At 39.3% G+C, this 18,907-nt stretch overlaps 5 protein-coding genes across 5 annotated transcripts; 3 read left to right on the top strand and 2 right to left on the bottom strand.

Moving 5' to 3' along the window:
* Nucleotides 1-957: 957 nt before the first annotated feature.
* Nucleotides 958-3,514, bottom strand: PKNH_1444400 (KIR protein; the record flags this gene model as incomplete). The annotated part of the gene is made up of 4 exons (XM_002262285.1): nucleotides 958-1,323; nucleotides 1,449-2,327; nucleotides 2,496-3,263; nucleotides 3,506-3,514. The coding sequence occupies 4 exons, from the start codon at nucleotides 3,512-3,514 to the stop codon at nucleotides 958-960; spliced, it is 2,022 nt and encodes a 673-aa protein (XP_002262321.1).
* Nucleotides 3,515-5,123: 1,609 nt separating this feature from the next.
* On the top strand, nucleotides 5,124-10,478 carry PKNH_1444300 (conserved Plasmodium protein, unknown function; the record flags this gene model as incomplete). The annotated part of the gene is made up of 3 exons (XM_002262284.1): nucleotides 5,124-8,373; nucleotides 8,586-10,122; nucleotides 10,385-10,478. The coding sequence occupies 3 exons, from the start codon at nucleotides 5,124-5,126 to the stop codon at nucleotides 10,476-10,478; spliced, it is 4,881 nt and encodes a 1,626-aa protein (XP_002262320.1).
* A 1,114-nt stretch (nucleotides 10,479-11,592) lies between these two features.
* On the top strand, nucleotides 11,593-12,191 carry PKNH_1444200 (splicing factor 3B subunit 6, putative; the record flags this gene model as incomplete). The annotated part of the gene is made up of 2 exons (XM_002262283.1): nucleotides 11,593-11,648; nucleotides 11,915-12,191. 2 exons carry the CDS (start codon nucleotides 11,593-11,595, stop codon nucleotides 12,189-12,191), a joined length of 333 nt encoding a protein of 110 aa, XP_002262319.1.
* A 596-nt stretch (nucleotides 12,192-12,787) lies between these two features.
* Nucleotides 12,788-13,756, bottom strand: PKNH_1444100 (conserved protein, unknown function; the record flags this gene model as incomplete). The annotated part of the gene is made up of 1 exon (XM_002262282.1): nucleotides 12,788-13,756. The coding sequence occupies one exon, from the start codon at nucleotides 13,754-13,756 to the stop codon at nucleotides 12,788-12,790; it is 969 nt and encodes a 322-aa protein (XP_002262318.1).
* A 1,368-nt stretch (nucleotides 13,757-15,124) lies between these two features.
* PKNH_1444000 (conserved Plasmodium protein, unknown function) lies at nucleotides 15,125-18,826 on the top strand (the record flags this gene model as incomplete). Its single annotated transcript, XM_002262281.1, has 1 exon — nucleotides 15,125-18,826. The coding sequence occupies one exon, from the start codon at nucleotides 15,125-15,127 to the stop codon at nucleotides 18,824-18,826; it is 3,702 nt and encodes a 1,233-aa protein (XP_002262317.1).
* Between the last annotated feature and the right edge of the window lie 81 nt (nucleotides 18,827-18,907).

Raw genomic sequence — 18,907 nt, 5'->3', positions numbered from 1 at the left:
ATGGCAGGTGCGCTTTTTGAATGCGGAGCAGCGGAGGAAGAGAACGAGTCGTCCATCCTTCAGCTATTCCGCCGAATTCTGTAGCTCGCCAATGAGCGAACTTCTTAATCCACAAACTTCCCAAGTTACCCATGTGAAGTGGGTTCCATGACAATGTTGGGCTTTGCGAGATTGAGGAGCTACTCAGGGAGATTTTCCAAAAAAAAAAAAAAAAAAAAAAAAAATTATTCAGGTGAAACGAGCTAAAAATAACCCCGCCACCACAAAAAAAAAAAAAATTTGCATCGTTTTGACGTTCCCCTTTTAGAAGGTAAAAAAAAAAAAAAAGAAGAAAATTATGAGAATACACATTTATACACGTGACTTGAGGACTCCTCAATTTTATTTCATTCGTCATTTCTTTACAAGGATTTTTTCATTTTATTTTTAATTGTTTTTTTTTTTTCTATTTTACTGAGGTGTTAATTTTTATGTGTACTTAATATAGGCCAAAGAACTTTTCTTCATTTCATTGGCCTTATGGTAAATTCTTCACTTAACTGACTTGTCATTGAACTTTTTACTTCCATCAGTTGCTTTCAATTTTTTCATTGACCATTCCAAATGTTCATGAAAAATTTACGCAAGCTTTTATGTTTATAATTTCTTCTCTTTAAATATTTCCTTGAAGAGGTCAACAATTCTTTGCATACTCTGTTTGGAGTACTTTCCCTTATTTAGTTAAAGATACAAGTCCAAGGGAATAAACAAAAAAAAAAAAAAAATAGAAGGGAAAAAACGAAAAAAAAGAAAGAATTAATGAAACAAAAAAAAAGGAAGAAAGAGAATAAAGGAAGGAAGAAATGCCATTCTCCTTCCTTACACACGGAATATAAACTGTGCGCATGATTATTTATAAATTCCTTTCCCCTTTCCTTCGGTAGGCAGAGGAAAGGAAATACTACACATTAATATATGTTACATGCGATAATAACTAATATTTTGGCCTCTTCCATATCTATATTCATTGTCTGTTCTTTCCCTTCTTCTAGATGGTGGTGCCGGTCCTCGTCTTCTTCGTTGTTCTTGTTGTTGCCCACGCCGTCTGGGTGATGGTTGCGGCGATTCTTCATAATATGTGGTAGAATTATCTTCTATGGATTCTTCCAGTGGGTATAGTGTCGACAGGTATGATGAATATTCCGTTGGCACTTCGGTAGAAACATCTTCTGTAAAATTACTAAAATTAGGACCAGTAGATCTTCTCGCCCTCCTTCGGCTCCTGCTCATGTGATTGCTCCTTCCTCCAAATTGTTCATGTAACCAGAAAGGTAAGGAAGTATGCTACGATAGGAAGGGTGTTGATGGCGTATGTACATACATATATATATGTGTATATATACATATATATATGATATATAGAGTATATATGGTACATATTACGGGTTGTTGTAATTTTATCCACTTACTTTATATAAAAAATATGCAATGGCAGGTAATCCAACTGCAACCAATCCGGAGGTGGCAATAGGGCCGTCTCTTGCAAAAGAGAAAATGGGGTCGGTGGTTGGGGAAGGGACAGTGGAGGATACTTCTCCAGAAGAGACAGTTGGGGTAGTGGCTGGAGATACTGGGACTTCTTCTGGTTCTCCGTGGGGATTTATATCTGAAGTTTCGGAATATGCTGAAATTTCATCCTCCAGCTCCGTTTTACACGTCGAATTTAAGAGTTCCCAAGGATTGCGTTGTTTATAGTCGGTGTTAAATTTTACACAATATGCGTTGTCCTTACTACCAGAAGGGGTAGAACGGTTGCTCTTGCAGTATATATCTATAAGCTTATATCCTATGGCCGCTTCTGTCAGGTATTGGTCCAATTCTCGACTACAGGGGGGTTTAGTCTCCTGTAATTTTTCCTTTATAGTTTGATAGTCCTTATAAAAATCATATACTCTTTTCTCCCATATGAAATTGTTCTTGTCAATGTTGCTAAGCTCAATTTGACACTTTTTCTCTTTACCAACGGGCAGTTTCCCTAACTGTTCACTGATTTTATCCATAAAATTCCAGAATGGTGAATCATCTTTATGAAAATAGCTAGAATACGAATCTCCCACGTGATAATATAAATAATAACATGCTGAATTGTCCGTCGACAGGGTGCTTTCTTTACCAAGTGGGTAACAAAACCATTTCGCAATACTATTAGCTTCTCCTCCAAGAACATTATATTCCCCTAATGCTCCTTGTACTTCTGAAATCAAATCATGATGTCCCTCACAGGGGTCAGTAATACTGACAATTTCCCTGTACGCTTCTTTGGAAGGTAACCAACTCAAATCATCTTCCTACAAATGGAATTATAAAAATGTGTACGTTTTTACATTTTTACTGTATTGTCATAATTGGGAACATGTTACATGTGTACATAGTAATGCATGCATGTCCAATATGGAGAAAATAACTTGCAATATTTTATCCATTTCAACTAACCAATGCAAAAAACTATTACTAACCTTTTGGTGACTTCCACCACCATCCGAACCACCTTTTCCTTCCGCACCAGCTAACCCATTATGATGTCCTCCCGATTCAGAAAAGGAACCGGAAGAACCGGCTTCGTTTGAATTTGGATTGAGAAAAGTGGTCAATTTTCCTTGCAGTTCTTCCAGCTTATCCTCACAATACGCCTTATATTTTTCCTTATAATCGGAACAGTATGTACCACTTTCACGTGCCTCCCCGTCTGGACAGTCTACCCCCACAATTCTACATGCTCCACTAATTCTTTGCAAGTACCGTAAATATTCCTTAGCTTCTGTATGCCCACATTTATCTACAAGTCCTTGTATAGTCTTATAGTTATAAGCAAAATCATGTATCCTCCTCCTTAGGTCAAAATTGATTTCTTCAACATCTTCGTAATTAATTTCACATTTATTTTTATAGGGAGTACCTTCGAAGGCCTGGTAAATTGAATCCAGGACTTCGGATAAGTTATATGTATTTGCACCCTTGGGGACCATATTCCCCAACCAGTAATAAAAGAAACGGCATGGGTTACCGTGATCAGACTCCGTCTGTTCCTTCTTCTTACATGCATAGCAATATGCATTCATGATCCTCGTCTCCATATTGGAGAGACCGCCGTACTTACTTAATTTACCCTTCAATTTATCTTCCCACCCCAAAGTACAAGAATTCCCATAACTCTCCCCATACTGGCCGGTGTTGAATTTAGTATAGTAGTCGGTCCTGGAAGGTAAGTTCTTCAAATTTGGTGCCTACAAAATATATAATTCACAGGAAGGTGAAATATCTATATCTACATATATATAAATATAGATACATATGTACGTATACATATATAGACATAAATACATGATTCTCCCACATTCCCATTATTCTATACTATACTACGTGTATAAGGTGCTATATATACGTATATACATATATATATATATGCTCCACCGTTATGTTAAAAAAAGTGGAAGGAAAAGGAGCACCCCTTTAATATGCTCATTACCGTCGACATTGTTAATGGACAGATGCATATATTTCCCTATATATGTAACAAATTTAGGCTAAGAAAAGTATGTTTTCCCCCCTATATATGTTCATTCATACAGAATTAGTATATATATGAATTTTTACCCCTCCCCCCCCCAACGCCCCTCTCCTTATGTAATGATTATACATAAAAAAAAAATATATGTAGTATTCCTGTATTTTTCACTCCCCCCCAATAATATGAATACGTTTTGTTCAAATTTCCCCTTCCCTAAGCAACCATAAGGTAATATATATATGCATCAGATAACCATGTATATAAAGGTATCGCAATTTATCCCTTATAAAAATTTGAGAACATATATTATATATTAATTCCTTAAGGAGACAGAAATTGCTAATTAAAAAGGGATAATAACAATTTTGCATAATTTAAACTAAAAAAAAAAAAGGGAATACATCTGCACCACCACCCCTCCTCATTCCTGGCAATCCATACAATCATAGATAATTAGTGAAAGATATATGTGAACTCACAACACGAGTAGAGAAAAAAAAAAAAAAAGTGCATTATGCAAACATATATATGCTAAATTACTGTTCACAAATGAAAATGCTTACGCTTATTCCTAATGTAGTTTAGGGTTTAGGTTTCACGGTCTTAGAGTTCAGGTTTTAATTTTTAGGGTTTAGGTTTCCGGGTTTAGGGTTTGATGATTCAAGGGTCAGGTCTTAGGTTTAATGTTTAGGATTTAGTATTCTGGTTGTAGTTTTCACGTTTTAGGGTTCAGGGTTTAGGGTTCAAGGATTAGGTGTCCATTTAGTAATTTATGGTTATATCTCCAAGTTCCAGAAATCCCGTTCATGGTATAGAGGTAGGATTTCTCACTTGATTTTCTGGTTCCAGTGTATAGGAGTAGGTTTGCGTGTTTCGTTTTAAGGTTGTAGGATATCAGCTCTTATTGTTTAGGAGTAATATTTTAGGGTATAGTAATAGGACTTCACATTTTTAGGGTGTGTAAGTGTAGGATTTTGCACTTTTAGGGGTGTACGATTCTGTACTTCGGGTTAAGGTTTCAGTTTATAAGAACAACAATTATGGCCTGATGTTCAGCTGATTCTGCGTGTTAGGACTTCAATATGGTCTGCCTCCTTAATCATTCCGTCGAAGAAGGGGCAAAAGTACACCCGAAAAGGGTGTATAGAACAAAAAAAAAAAAAAAAAAAGGTGAGTTGAAGGAGAAGGAGAAAAAAAGGGAAAAAATAAAATAGAAACATATACACCGCGTAGTCTATATGGCTTCACCGAAGATGCACAAGTGAACACATCTAGGTAAGCTAATACACTGTAGTTGATTAATTCTTCCGTTCCGCAGAATCAAGTTAGCCGTGGAAACGACGTTGCAAGGCGTGGCACACGAGGAAGCAGTACCGGTGAGGCGATCGCACGCTGAATATCAAAAAAGGGGACTTCCTCGCAGGGTGGACTACTCATAAATGCGATGACCACAAAAATACTAAACATAATTTGGCTCCCAAAAAGGCGCTCAACACAAAGTAACTTCCTCAAACTGGCTACGTGGAAAAAAAAAAAAAAAAAAAAATGCCTGACCTAAAGGAATACCGCACGCACAATGCTCGCCTATGCTAGAAAAATTAACCACATCAAGAAAATCCTATACAGAGAAAAGGTAAGGAGAAATAAAAAAATCCAGTGTCACATTCAACACGTACCATACAACGATCAGTATAAAGAAACGGTAACCTTATCATACAAAAAGGGGATACTCACACAGGTGATTGAGTATGCAGAAAAGGAAAGGAGCTTTTCCCTCCTCAGTAATAATGTGGGAACGCACACAAAAGGGAGAAGTGATTTTTTGCCACCACGAAAGGGGAGTTACCTAAGCGTCCCTTCTGCTGAAAATGGTTCTGCATGGGTTGCCTCCACACCCCATGGGGCGCCCCCACAAGGAGAAAGGAATCCTGAAGACGGATATACTAATGGCAAAAGGGGAAGGAACCTTAAGGTCGAGACCTCCTCCCACGAATCACTCATTAGTACGTCTCCACAGGGTACCTGTCGAGAAAGCAGGCCAATCATGCCCCACACGAGGAAACATAACATCATGGTGATAAAGAATTATCAGGACGAAGGAAATGAAGAAGGAAAACAAAACAGGTTGGTGATGCAATACCATGTGGGAAGTATAAAAGGTGTAATGACGATTTTGGATAAATGCCAAGCGTACAACTACAAGAATGTTAACGTACTGGAAGATATTTGTGAAGTCATCCCATCGCTCAGTCTGCAAGACACAAACATAAAGGACCTCCTCAGTATTCTACATGCCTTCATTAAATTAAATTATTTCAATGAACGATATTTCAATTATATGTTTTTGCGTCTTCTTAATGAGCATTCCATGAGCAACTCCGATTTGATATCCCTTCTGTTTGTTTTGTCCAATGTAGAAAAGCTTAACGCCTTGAGTTGCGTTCTCCTTTACAAAATCAATTTTATGTTCCTCCATAGGATGTACTCCTTCTCCCTACACCAGTTGCATAATGTGCTGAATGCATACCTGAAAATGCACAAACGTCTGTCAGATCGGGAAGAATTCCAACGGGGAAGTACATACGAGGAGGCAAAGACGCATAGACGAGGTGGTCGAAAAATCAATTCAAAATTCTTCGATCTATTTTACAAGCTAAGATTTGACGAGGTTACCAAAACATGGGGGTCTGCAAAAACAGGGGAGTCTGCCAAAACAGGGGAGTCTGCCAAAACGAATAGCCCCCTCAATTCCGTTGATATCATATTCCGCCTCATTGAAATTTTGAAGAAGGAAAAAATCCCCATGGAAAAGCTGAACAAATTTATAACTCCGCAGGATTGCCTCAACAAAGCATTCATTAATCACTTGAAGAAAGAAATAGCACTCCTCCTTCTGAAGAAGTTAAAATCTGAACATGTCCTTTATAACCGACTGGAGAGGAAGCGTCTGTACAGATTGAGGGATTCCCTTTTAGGACATCCTAAAGAAAAGGATCCCAATGGGGAAGTAAAAGTGTCAAAAAAAGGAACCCCCCAGTTGGATTCACAAAAGGATAAGAAGTCTCCAATGGGGATCCACTTAGAGGAGCGAGAACTGAATTCGGTTCGTACCTCCCCTCAGGAAAAGGGAGGAAACACAGGGTCGGCGGCTATTCAGTTGAAGCTGATAAAGAGGGTGAAGAATGAGCTGAGCGCACGGATCCTTGTGCCACTGATAAGGGTATGTGACATCCGAGATGAAAATCACTACACAAATGATAAAGACGGAGAGAATCGTCTCTCAAGCGACTGCCCTAGTAGTCATCCTGATTGTAACCTCCCTCGGAGAAACCCCCCCGTGGACTTCCTCCTCCACTGCTACAAACACCTACCCCTGAAGTTTGATGCAAAAAGTCTGGTGGTCACTTTAAGTTGCTTCTCCCAGAGAAGACAAACGCAAACTGATGAAGTGCTTCACATGCTAATGAACCTTATAGAAAAAAAAATAAATAAATTTACTCCAGAACAAATAGTGGACATGATGAAAAGTATCTCCAACCTGAGAGATGAAAGAATACCAAATGGCATTCTGAATTTTTTAATTAGATTTCTTTTTAACAAAAATGGTATTATATACTTGAAGGACGAACACATATGTAGTCTCCTAAATGTCATTCAAAAAAAAAAAAAATTCATTAATGAAGACGGTATTCATTATATAAGTCATTTTGTAGTCAACCATAAGCCACCTTTTAAAAATGTGAAAAATATGTTTTCCTACTTTTCCTTCCATTTTCATTTTAACAAATTTCATAACCACTTCTTAAGTGCACTTTATTGTTCCTTCCTCAGTGACAGTACAGATGGGGATTTCCTCCAACTTGATCATCTTAATCGAGCTTTATCGTCCACTTTGGTAATTCCCACCACTTGGAAATATCAAAAAAGGGTCTTCAAAAAAATTGATACTTGTCTGTTGTCCACTTTGAAGAGAATGAACCGTTCGGACTACTTCCCCCGTCTGAGGGACCTCTCTGATGCGGTTCAACTTATTTTCCACATGAACAGCTCCATGACGAGCGAGGTTTACAAATCGTACGAGGGTGAAATAAATAAAATGAGGCGGAATAAACGTTCCCCTTGGGATGATACCACAAATTGGGTATTTGCAACGAAGAATGGCGCAAATGGACAAGTCAGAAAGGTTAACTCTACAAAGATCGCAAGACACAAGGATGGAAGACAAAAAAGGAAACTGCAATTTTATTACGCACGCAATCCGTACAATGAAGTGTATCTCATGACGTCATCCTTCAATTTAAGAATCTTCATTTTGATAAGAAAAATTGTCCACAAGGTGTTAAATGGTAAGGGATGTGCTAACTTGCACAGTGAAGAAATCGCTCTCCTCGTAAAGGCAGTAACAAATCTGCACGAATTGCAAAAAAAAATCACCAAGATGAACGGAACATACACCTATTTTTACGTTGGAACAAAGTGGAGATGCAAAAAAAACAAAACTATAAACACGTATTTCTTAAAAATAATAAACCAAATTAACAAAGATATTCTCCAATTTTTGTGCAAAATGGAACACGAAAGGATCTTTCTCTGTAACGTTCACATGCTAAGGAGTAACTACCTGTTTGAGCCGCTAATGAATGAACAATTCGTCCTGTCCCATCTTCAACAAAGTGTGCGCCGCATGGAGAACCGACCAATCAGCACAGACACTACCGTTCTTTTCTTCAATTTTCTGAGTTCATACAAAATTGACGAAATGGTGTTGTCTAGCAGGGGTGTACACTTGAAGGATATGTTACAAAGCGCGTCTGTGTCGCGAGCAGGTAAAAAAGAGGAATGTCCAACTAGCTAAAAAAAAGTTTTTTTTTTTTTTTTTTGCACATTATCGCCTGCACTGTTCATACATTTTCGTGCTATGGTGACGAACCGACAGGGTATACTATTTCTGCGTGTGCAGTTCTGCAGGATGCCATTACATCACCGTCACAGTGTCATCATCATGTCATCGACATGTCACCGTCATTCCCCCCCGCAGACTTCGAGCAACTGGAGAGGACGCTCATGAAGGCCTTCCTAGATAGTCAAAAAATCGAAAGTCCAAACCGAAAAAGAGAAAAGCTGTTTGCACACATGTACAGTGAGAAGAAGAGACCAAAGTCTACCATAAGAAACGCCATAAAGTATTTCTTTTTAACGTATAAATTCAGAAATTGGGAATATCTAAAAAAGTACCAACAGGAAAGGAAAATCTACATAAATAAAATTTCTAAAAACCTGGAGAGAAAAATGTTAAAAAGGAAAATAAAAAAAATGGACGATCTGGTTAAGCGGAATGTCAGCTTTAAACATATGAACAAGTACAACAAATTTTTAATTTTCAAATTTACCTCAAAATGGAAAAACAAAAGAAAATATTTAGTCCTTAAATGCACCATTAATTCGTCCTATGTGGACGCAAATGATATGATCGAGTTGTTGTTCAGCTCAGTTGTTATGTCCATTAGACATTTTGTCAATCACCCTAAGGGGAGTTTTCTCCGCGCACCAGGGCATCCCACCTGTGAACCCCCTATGCCTGAATACTCCAAATGTGTGACATTCCTGCTAAAAAAAATGATTGTATTGAAGAAACCGAAAATTGTTAACATTACATACCCTCTCTACTTTAAACTCTGTCTCTGTATTGAAGCCATTAAATGGGTGTATCCCAAACTGATGAAAAATTATGGGCACATATTAATGTACTGGAAGAAAGTGATGGCCACGCATTTGGGGGGCGAGAAGACCTTTAAAAATTATTTCGATTATGCGCAGAGCGGAGGTGGCGCCTGCATCAACGCTATCAACGAGAATCGTATGTTGAGTGCATCCCACATGCTAGGAAACGGGAATGATTGGGGTACCGTGCCCCACACGGTTACCCCTTCAAAAGGGAAGACACAACAGAGCCTCATGAACCACAGAAATGACGCTCTCCAAAGGTTTCTAACCTACCCCTCCATTTCACAAACAAATTACAAATATAAATTAAAAAGTAAAAAAAAATACTCCCTCGAGAATTGTCTTTACTTTAAAAATTCCAAATGTTACAAAAACATAGTCTTCCATGACATGCACGAGCACGTGAGCTACCTCCAAAACATTTCTCACCAACTGTACATTAATTTCGTGCACTGGAAGAGAAGACAACTACGGCGAAGTAACAACCAGGGCGGACAAAAAAAAAAAAAAAAAAAAAAAAGAAACTATAAAAGTGTAATACAATTGAACTGCAACTATGCCAAACGAAATAGCATACTGTACAAATGCTCCTTCAACATAATTGACGTAAAAAAAGTGGAAATGTTTCATAGCCATCTGGTCAGAGTAGACGTCGCTAAACGTAACCGTACCGGCAACATACGCACCTTTTTTGTCTTTCCCTACGCGCCCTTTAACCTCAACACAGTTGTAAAAAATGGCACAAGCACAGATAACGCCATGCAGTTGTGCGCATCCACATTTTGCAAACGTGAATTATTCTTAACTTTATTTTTGATGAACGCGGAATTGGCGAAGCACATCCAGACAGAGTAATAGCTAAAAAAAAGTTGTGCTGCGAATGTGTCCATTTTTTTTTTTTTTTTCCTTTTGCTGAGATGGATGTGACAAATATAAGACATCGCCTGCGTGCATAAGATGGGGGGGGATACAAATTGTGTTTTTTTCTCCTTCACCTCGTTAATAAATGTAGGCCGCAGTCCTCCCCACTTGCATTTCAATGTGAAGTGTAGCCGATTGGCTACTTAACCAGATAGCCATTTCCTAATACCTCTTCTTATTCCCCTTTTTCAGGATAAATATTGTGCCCGTAGCCACGGACAAACTGAACAACATCCGCAGCAGAAAGCAGCTCCATTTGTACTTATCAGCAAAACTGTTATGTTGAAGGGAAGGGAAATTTGCAAAGAGAAAAGATGTGCCAGTTTGTCAATATCATATGAATTTTTTTTTTTTTTTTTTTTTTTTTTTTTTTTGTACATTTGCCTGAACATGGTCAGAAAAAACAGAAACTTTTATTCTTCCTCATTCATAACGTAAATTGGTGGAATTTCTATAGCATAGTAAAGCTAAGCCTAATTGGATTCAGCGTTCGTGAGTATACGACTCAGTTGCCTTTCATTGGGGGCAAAAGGATGTAACGCTTTTATAACAGTATAGATTACGCCGATATACATTTTCCTTTTTTTCTTTTTTTTTTTTTTTTTATAATTTATCCTTTAATTTTTTTAACCCAATGGCAAAGGCACAGCGCTGTCTCATTTCTTGACAGCGTATAAACATGAGTCATAAATAAATGGTTGTGTTTTCCGCTTTCCTTCCAGTAGCCGAATGGATGGTGTCACTGTGCTGCTCTGGAGCAGGAAACGCGCCCCATTCTCCGCATGAATGACATGCACGTAGAGTGAAATGCGTTGCGTTATGTTGCATTTGCTATACGTTTACTGTGCTTATTTTTTTCCTCGTGAACGCCCCGACATCCCGGAGCATATACCAACTTGCTTAATTTTGTTTCGTTCAAGGTGGCCCAACAGGGAATCACATAAAATAAATCATAATACGTAGAGTAATCACGTATCGTCATGCGTAGCGTATTGAATTACATAACTGATGTGGTTCTTCGCGTTCGCATTCCCCCTTTTAACAATTTCCCATGGGCGCGCAGAACGCGGATATATTATAGTTAACTATGAATAGCCTCCCTTCCTTTTTTCCCCCTCGGGACATCCACAAAAAAAAAAAAAATAATAAGGCCGCCCTTTTTTATGCGCATTAAGCATAGTACCTATCGTCAAGTCGTTTTGTTAAAAGATTCGCGGCCACCATACCATACATATTTTTGTTCATGTTTATATTTTATGCATCCCTGTCGCGGTTATTGTGATTTTTTTTTTTTTTTCTAAAAAGGGATGCGACGGATTTTAGCCTCCTTGCCTTAGCCCTTAAAAACTGCTTCCCCCTTACAGTATACTTATATGCATTAACGTGACGCCTTCTCATCAATGTCTAGAAGAAGCATACGTTTGCCCGCGGAGGTCAGTAGGATCCTTTACGTCAGGTGAGAGGATTTTACGACTTGAGAGAGAGAACGAATTGGGGGAACCCTCAAAGTTGTGAAAAGGGTTCCCACCCGTTAGCGGCACTGGAAAAAAAAAAAAAAAAAAAAAAGTACATCCAATATATACATATATAACTGTAATGGCCATTTGCGTGACCTGTACTCTGGTTCAATGTACGGGTAACGTGTGAATACAATGTATTTACCACGCGTGATCGCCGCACCATCGCCCATCATCCACCAAACCACGTTTCCCTCCCTTGCAGAAACCTGCCTTACAAAATATCGGCCGATGAGCTATATGACATTTTTGGAAAGTATGGCACAGTGAGACAGATAAGAAAAGGAAATGCCGAAGGTACGAAGGGAACATCCTTCGTCGTCTACGATGATATTTATGATGCGAAGAATGCCCTGGACCACTTGTCCGGTTTCAATGTGGCCGGGAGGTACCTCGTTGTTTTGTATTACGACCCGGTGAAGGCTCAGCGGAAGAAGGAACTGCAGGAGAAGTTGAAAAACGAGCAGGAAGGGAAGAACTAAAGGAGGTGAAGAAGTGTAAGAGGTACAGCAGGGAGATGAACTCCCATTTGGCCAATCACAGTATAAAAGAGAAGAGAGAACCCCTATATAGGAATTGAAACCTGATGGGGATGGACGTTCCATGAGTGAAATCAACTCCAGGCAACCCATCCTTATCTTCTCCACTTCGCCCCACATCATTTGGCAGTTGCGTGAAAGCCATTCTAGAGAGGTACACGCCAAGCGCAGTTCTGTCAAAGAGTGGCATGTTTTTTTAAGTAAAATTTCAGGTGTCACATGTGACACGCATGGCAAGATTGCCATCCCACCCCTTCCCTGGGGCCTTTTTTTTTTTTTTTTCCATTTCACGCGATAACGTAAAAATAATTAAAACAATATTTTTTTAAGTTACAATTTTTGAAGAGAATGTGTTCAGTTGGACAACCTAATGGGGGGGGAAATGCCCCTTTTGACGTAGTCGACACGGAAAGCAGTTTGTGCAGTGGTGCGTGTTACGACGGCATAACACCCACGTTGTACGTGTGTATGGGGGGTAAAATGTTACGAATAAGAGGATTTCTCACTCTGCCACTATAGCGGAGCCATTACTCATCCCTCTACTTCTTCTTGGATACTTTCTGCTTGGGCTTGTGCATGTACACATATCCACCCTTCATGGTATACACATTCATCCGGACGATTCGATAAAGACGATGGGAAACTGACCCCACGTACTTCTTGTTAAATCCATGTACATTAATAATGGTCCCCGTTCTGTCAACATCGATGCTTACGTACCTCTTGTGCATGGTTAATACTCTGGTGATGTCGATATTTTTTGTTCCAATACCTAGTCGGACAAATAACTTTTTCACTGTTTTCGTCTTGTACCATTTGTCCTTCTCCTTCCCGCCAGGGCTGTTGCTAACTTCACTACTTTCATTTTCCTCTACACCTCCCTCCGTATTTTTATTCTCCATCCCTTGGACCTCACTCGTGGGGGAATTCTTAAAGGTATAATATTGCTTTGTGTTTCCCCTGTACGTGGGCCTAAAAGGAGTGTAACTGACATCTTCATAGTAACACTTTACCCCTTTTCCTGAGAGCACAATTTGGACAGAGTAGCCACAGGAAAGGTCTTTCATTTTATTTTCAATTTTTTTATTTTGGACGCTTTTGGCGTTACAGCTAGATATGAGTGCGATGTCTTTTTTTATTTTCCCCTCCTCTTCTATCAGCAGGTGGTAAAACCCCATGTTGTATTTTTTTCCAAAAAAGTAGGAAGCTCCTAATTTGGACACACTACCAGGCCATTTTGTAAAATAAAAATTTTTCTTTTTTAAGAAATTGTTACCCATGTTTTTTTCCTCATACTGATGGAGATTATTCTTACCTACATTGGAATCACAATTTCCTTCTTTCGAAAAAATGCTATATCCGTAACTTCCCGACACTCCGAAATGCCTTTTGAAGAGCTCACATAAAGTACGTTTACTTTTACTTACACATTCGGCGTATGGTGTTCTTCCGTGGGCTGATAAAACGGTGTGGAAAATAGCCCTCTTCTGCAGCAATTGTGGTATCATTTTGAAGACCGCATTGCGTTTTTTTCGGTAAGTGGTGATAAACAAGTGGGGATTTAAAAAAGTTAGAGATAGGACGGTAGCATCATTTCTTCCGTTATTTGCTTCGTTTCAAGAGTTTTCCAAAATTTTTTTTCTTTTTTTTTTTTTTTTTTTTTTTTTTTCTTCCCCCATCAACCCTTTGTCAAGGATCCCAATTACACACATATGCGATGAATGGCAGGGGTTGCAAAAAATAACCGCCTTATGTAGCTACGCTGCACACTTGTTGTACTTTGTTTTGTTAATTTTGCTTTACACATTTGTCCATGCGGTGGTCATTTTGCCGATCTGCTTCTCTCCCAGTGGGGAAAGGCAAAAATGGATGAACATTGCATGATACGGGAAGGCCAACCTTGGGAAAAGGATTCCAAAGGAAAAAAAAAAAAACTTCAAAGAGGAAACTTCCCCGAAGGGATGAACATACGAGAAAATTTAGTAAATATGTGTACCTCTTTTTTTAGTAAACTTCAGCGGTGAACTTATCCCCGTAAAACTCTCCCTTTTAGCTACATCGTTGTTTCTCTATTTTTTATTTTATTTATTTATTTATTTTTTTTTTTTTCTTAGGTAGCTTTTTCTTTTATTTCTACAAAAAATTTTTATGACTTGTTCATAATTTTTACGCCACATAATGTGGTGCATACTGCGCTAGCTATTTTTTTTTTTTTTTTTTTTTTTCTCAAAATTATGAACGAGTTAGAATGTTTTTTTTTTTTTTCTCTCTTTTCAGCGGAGTTATGAGCCAGACGATGTGAAACAGTAAATAGTGGTTAATTAATTTTAAGTAAGTTACTACATTGGTCCATTCCTTTTGTATGCTGGTATGAAGGTACATATGTGTACATGACTACATATGCGCGGCTTCTCCAGAAAAGTTTACCAACCTGAAGTTTCTTTTCCCCACGTTGGAAGGAGAACAATTTGATACACCCCTCCCCCCCTGGCCCTTGTACAAAACACGTATAGTTACATGAGGAAGACATTTTTTCTTTTTGCAAAAGGGAAGATTTGCGCTTAGCCCTTCTTCGTACACCCTCTTCACATTTAAAGAAAAAATGAACGCACGCTCAAAAAATTAGGAGGCTAAAATCATAACGCAATCGTAACAACCATTTTGCAGGAAGAAAAAATACAGAAGCAGTATGCAGCAGGGAATGTTTTCACTTTGCTGAAACCCACCGCTTTTTATACAGAGTCCAAGAGATAAAAAAGACCCCCTCGGAACACATGCAGGATAACCCAAACCCTGCAGGTAAGTCCATGCATTTACATCTGCACACAGAAATACATAAAGTGTGCGTATGAAGGCCCACGCTTCAAACGGGGACTATGAAAGGTAAAGGCATATCAACCGATGCACCAAAAGAGGAAAGAACTACGAAAAGGGCCAAAGCGAAGAAAACTACCAAATGCGCAAAAGGGAAAGCACAGAGGAACAAAAAAAGAAAACAAGGAAAAACACTAAAAGGAAAAGAGCCCTCCAGTGACGAAAGCGACGTTTATTTTTACAACGACCTCCGAAGATGGCAAAATAATGTGAAAGTACCAATATGGCTAAAGAAGCCAAAGGACAAAGAATCCATAAAGGAATTTTACAAAAATGTAATAAAAAAACTGTTACGAGTAAAAAACAAAATAAGAGCTTACAAGATAGAAGAAGCATACCTTATAGATTGTCTGCGAAAATGTTTGATGGACTTAAATTTAAATTCAATTAGGTACCTCGATTATGTGAATTACGAAATGTTTAGGAGACCACGTGCAGGTGAGTGCAGCGATCTTTTAAAAAATGATGCAAAGGATGAAGAAAAAGGTAAATGTTCTAATCACACAAAAGAGGAAGTTGTTCCAGTGGGTACTCAAGAAGACATTGCCAAGGAATTCCCCCTCAAGGATGACAATTATGCAGATGAAACTACGCACATTCGTGTGGACTGTCCAACAGGCAAACTAACCCCTCCAACTGCAGAAGAAATAACTTGCTTGATAGAAAGCTTGAAGAAGGCTCTGTCGGTGGAGCAAAAAGACAAAAAGGAAGATCTAATGAGGCACGTCTTCAACAAGGTAATTATTCCGGGGGCATTTTTCGAAAATAATAACTTCTGCCCAATTTTTATGAACCTTCTTAAGCTAGACATATACAATTCTTGTTGCTTGAGTGGCACAGAAATGAGTCCCCAATTGATGAATCTAATTCAACTGCTGAATAATTTCGATGAGGGGGTTGCGGATGCTCCATCCACAGGGAAGAAGCAGAAAGACCTTCCCAGCTCCAGCAGTGCTAGCACTCCAAAGGGGGATGTCCAGAATGCGGACGCCAAGCAGAAGGACGCCAAACAGGCGGATTCCCAACAGGCGGATGCCCAACAGGCGGATGCCCCCCCAGCGAATTCCCAACGGGTTGGTAAACACCACAACGAATCAGAAGACAACTCATATAGAGAAGATCGCCTGTTTTTCCAAAGCCAAACTTCCCTATTCAAATTATCCCAGTACTGTATAGAAAAGGGCATCGTGGAGAATCAGCAAGTGGCCTCATTTGATACCATCTACATTTACAACGGGAAGGAATATCAATGTGGCAGCTACAAGTGTAAAAATAAGAAGAAGAGATTACTCTCCCATGGAAATTTAAAATATTCTCTCGATGTCACAGAAAAAAAAAACGAATCCTTGCATTTTATTAATGAGAAAAGAGTTATCCTGGAAAATGATTCTACCTTGAGGAACAGGACAAATTGTGACAGTTTGTATGAGGAGGATCTGAACCACGCTCACGTGAAAAGACAATATGTAGAAGATGTTACACCTGTTAAGGTAGGGAAGGAGGTTGAAGAAGGTCTCGCCAACGAGAGTGTCCCTTCTGTGAAGGCAAAGGAAACCTCATGTGGGAGAGAAGTGCTAGAAATTTTAAGCAATTCTGATGAGAAGGAGCAACTACAATATGGGCAGCTTGCTCCTGTGGAGAAAGAGACCATTTCTTCTGTAGAGGCGAGTATGAACGAAACGGACCAATCCTTTGTCAGCGCGGTGAGCGTCGTGAAAGGGACCAACAAATTCGATTATGGAGGATGCTTTCCACAAGCTTGTACAAATGAAGGATGTAAAGAAGATCCGAACAATTATTTACGAGATGATATGCTTAAATTGGATGAGGGAGGGAATGCAACAGGAGGGGAGGGATTAGACGAAGAATTCCTGCATGGAGGTGATACCAATATGTTTGGGACACCACGAAAAGCAACTGCACCCACGGGTACAGAAACGTTTAGGTTGTATAAAGAGAATGGGCCTGAAGGGAATGGCCAAAACGTTGAATTACCTCTGCAGGTAGTTAAGCCAGGCATCAAGAACACAGAAAGTAACATAAAGATACGTAAGAGGAAGGTGTCTGATAGTTCCCACAGTGACCATAGTAGCCCAGACAAAAGTCAGTCCTTCTTATTCAACACATATGAGCTTTTTATGGAAAATGGAAAAATTAAAAAGAATAAAAAATTGAACAGTAGTAATGAATTTGAGGATCTCCCGATCGAGGGGAAAAGCTCCACTGAGGAATCACACGACAGTAAAGGCAGTAATTTTACTGGAGCACAAGTGAGGTTCCAGTTGGAAAGTAACGAGGTGGGGTGGGATAGCTCCCTCAATCGGAATCATCACATAATATCGTCCTCAGAAAAAGACCTACCTACTAGCCCCTTTCCGTCGAGTAGACACTCCCAAGCGTGTCATGACAGTGATATGTCTGTCATCGTAGAAAAAATTAACTACGATCGGGAAAAGGATTTCGGTTCTGGTGGAAGGGAAATTAATACAATGGAGATATTTTCTCCCAGCAGAACAAGGACTAAGTGCATACCAAACCTTTTGTCTGATTTTTCTGTAGAGAAGAAAGGATATGCGGATGAAAGGGATAAAAATGTTACATGTGCCATGGGGCGATTTTGTAATGATACTAGTGTAAATTGCATTATCGATATGCATGATTATTTGAAGGGGGATGGTTCGGAGTGCCTCCCCCCGAAGGTGATTTCCCATTCGGAAGTTATCGTTTTGGAGGACAACGATGAGGAAGGAAATGAAGATAACACGGGGGGGAGTGTCGACAGGGGTAATTACGACAGTGTGCGCAACTGTGAAGATACTCCCCAGACGGATAAACGCACACCCTGGATGAATACCCCCCGAATAAATGAACTGGATCTGAGTATCCCTGCCGAAACACCAAAGACAAAGGAAACAGAAAGTAAGAAAGAACTCTCCATCCTCAACATCGACATTAACAAAATGAACAACGTAGTGTTGGAAGAACTTATGGAGTTTTTTGGACTGAAGAGCAAGACACTATCAAGGAAAACCCTCATCACGGAATTGACTAGGATACAGAGCTACCTAAATGAACAATTTGAAAAAATGGCGAAAGAATACCACCTCCCGATTTCTACACAAAAGGATCCTCCCAAGTTGAGCAAAGCTAAATCTATTGAGAAGGGTTATTCAGCCGATTGTAGCACTTATCGTGATAGGGAAGAGAAGCAGAAGCGTACAATATGGAACAACGGATGCAGTAGTAGTGTGAGTCATTCGATGGGTGTTCCCTTGGCGAATGATCTTAATGCTGAGGTACAGCGCTTCTTCCAAAATGAGGAGTGGTTCGATGGCAGTTTGGTAGGGGGGGGAAGTACTGACCATGTGAGTACCACCCAGATGATTTCGAACGAGGTGAGTACGACGCAGAAGAGCCCCCATCCCCTGAATGATGATCAAGCCAAGTCGCAAGAGGACTACCTAAACCACATGAAAAAAAAAATAAAACAGATGGAATTGAAGTTGCTATTTGAAAGGATTGATGAGGCTATTGGCGTTAATGAAGTTCTCCACGATCACATTAAAAGGGAGAAAGAAATTGAATACTCCCTCTTGAAAAAGTATCTAGTAGACTGCAAGCTAAGCGTTAACAGAGAAATTGTAATGTCGTACTGTAAGGACAAGGACATTCAAGTTGTGTTGAAGAAAAAGACCAAGGTCTAATGATAAACGGATCATCATCTACCACTGAGTGTCCAAATCCAGTGGGTGCCTGTTTTTTTTTTTTTTTTTTTTGTTGTGTTC

This window comes from Plasmodium knowlesi (assembly GCF_000006355.2).
Source record: "Plasmodium knowlesi strain H genome assembly, chromosome: 14".
Lineage (NCBI taxonomy): Eukaryota > Apicomplexa > Aconoidasida > Haemosporida > Plasmodiidae > Plasmodium > Plasmodium knowlesi.
This window is presented reverse-complemented; position numbering and strand designations above follow the sequence as displayed.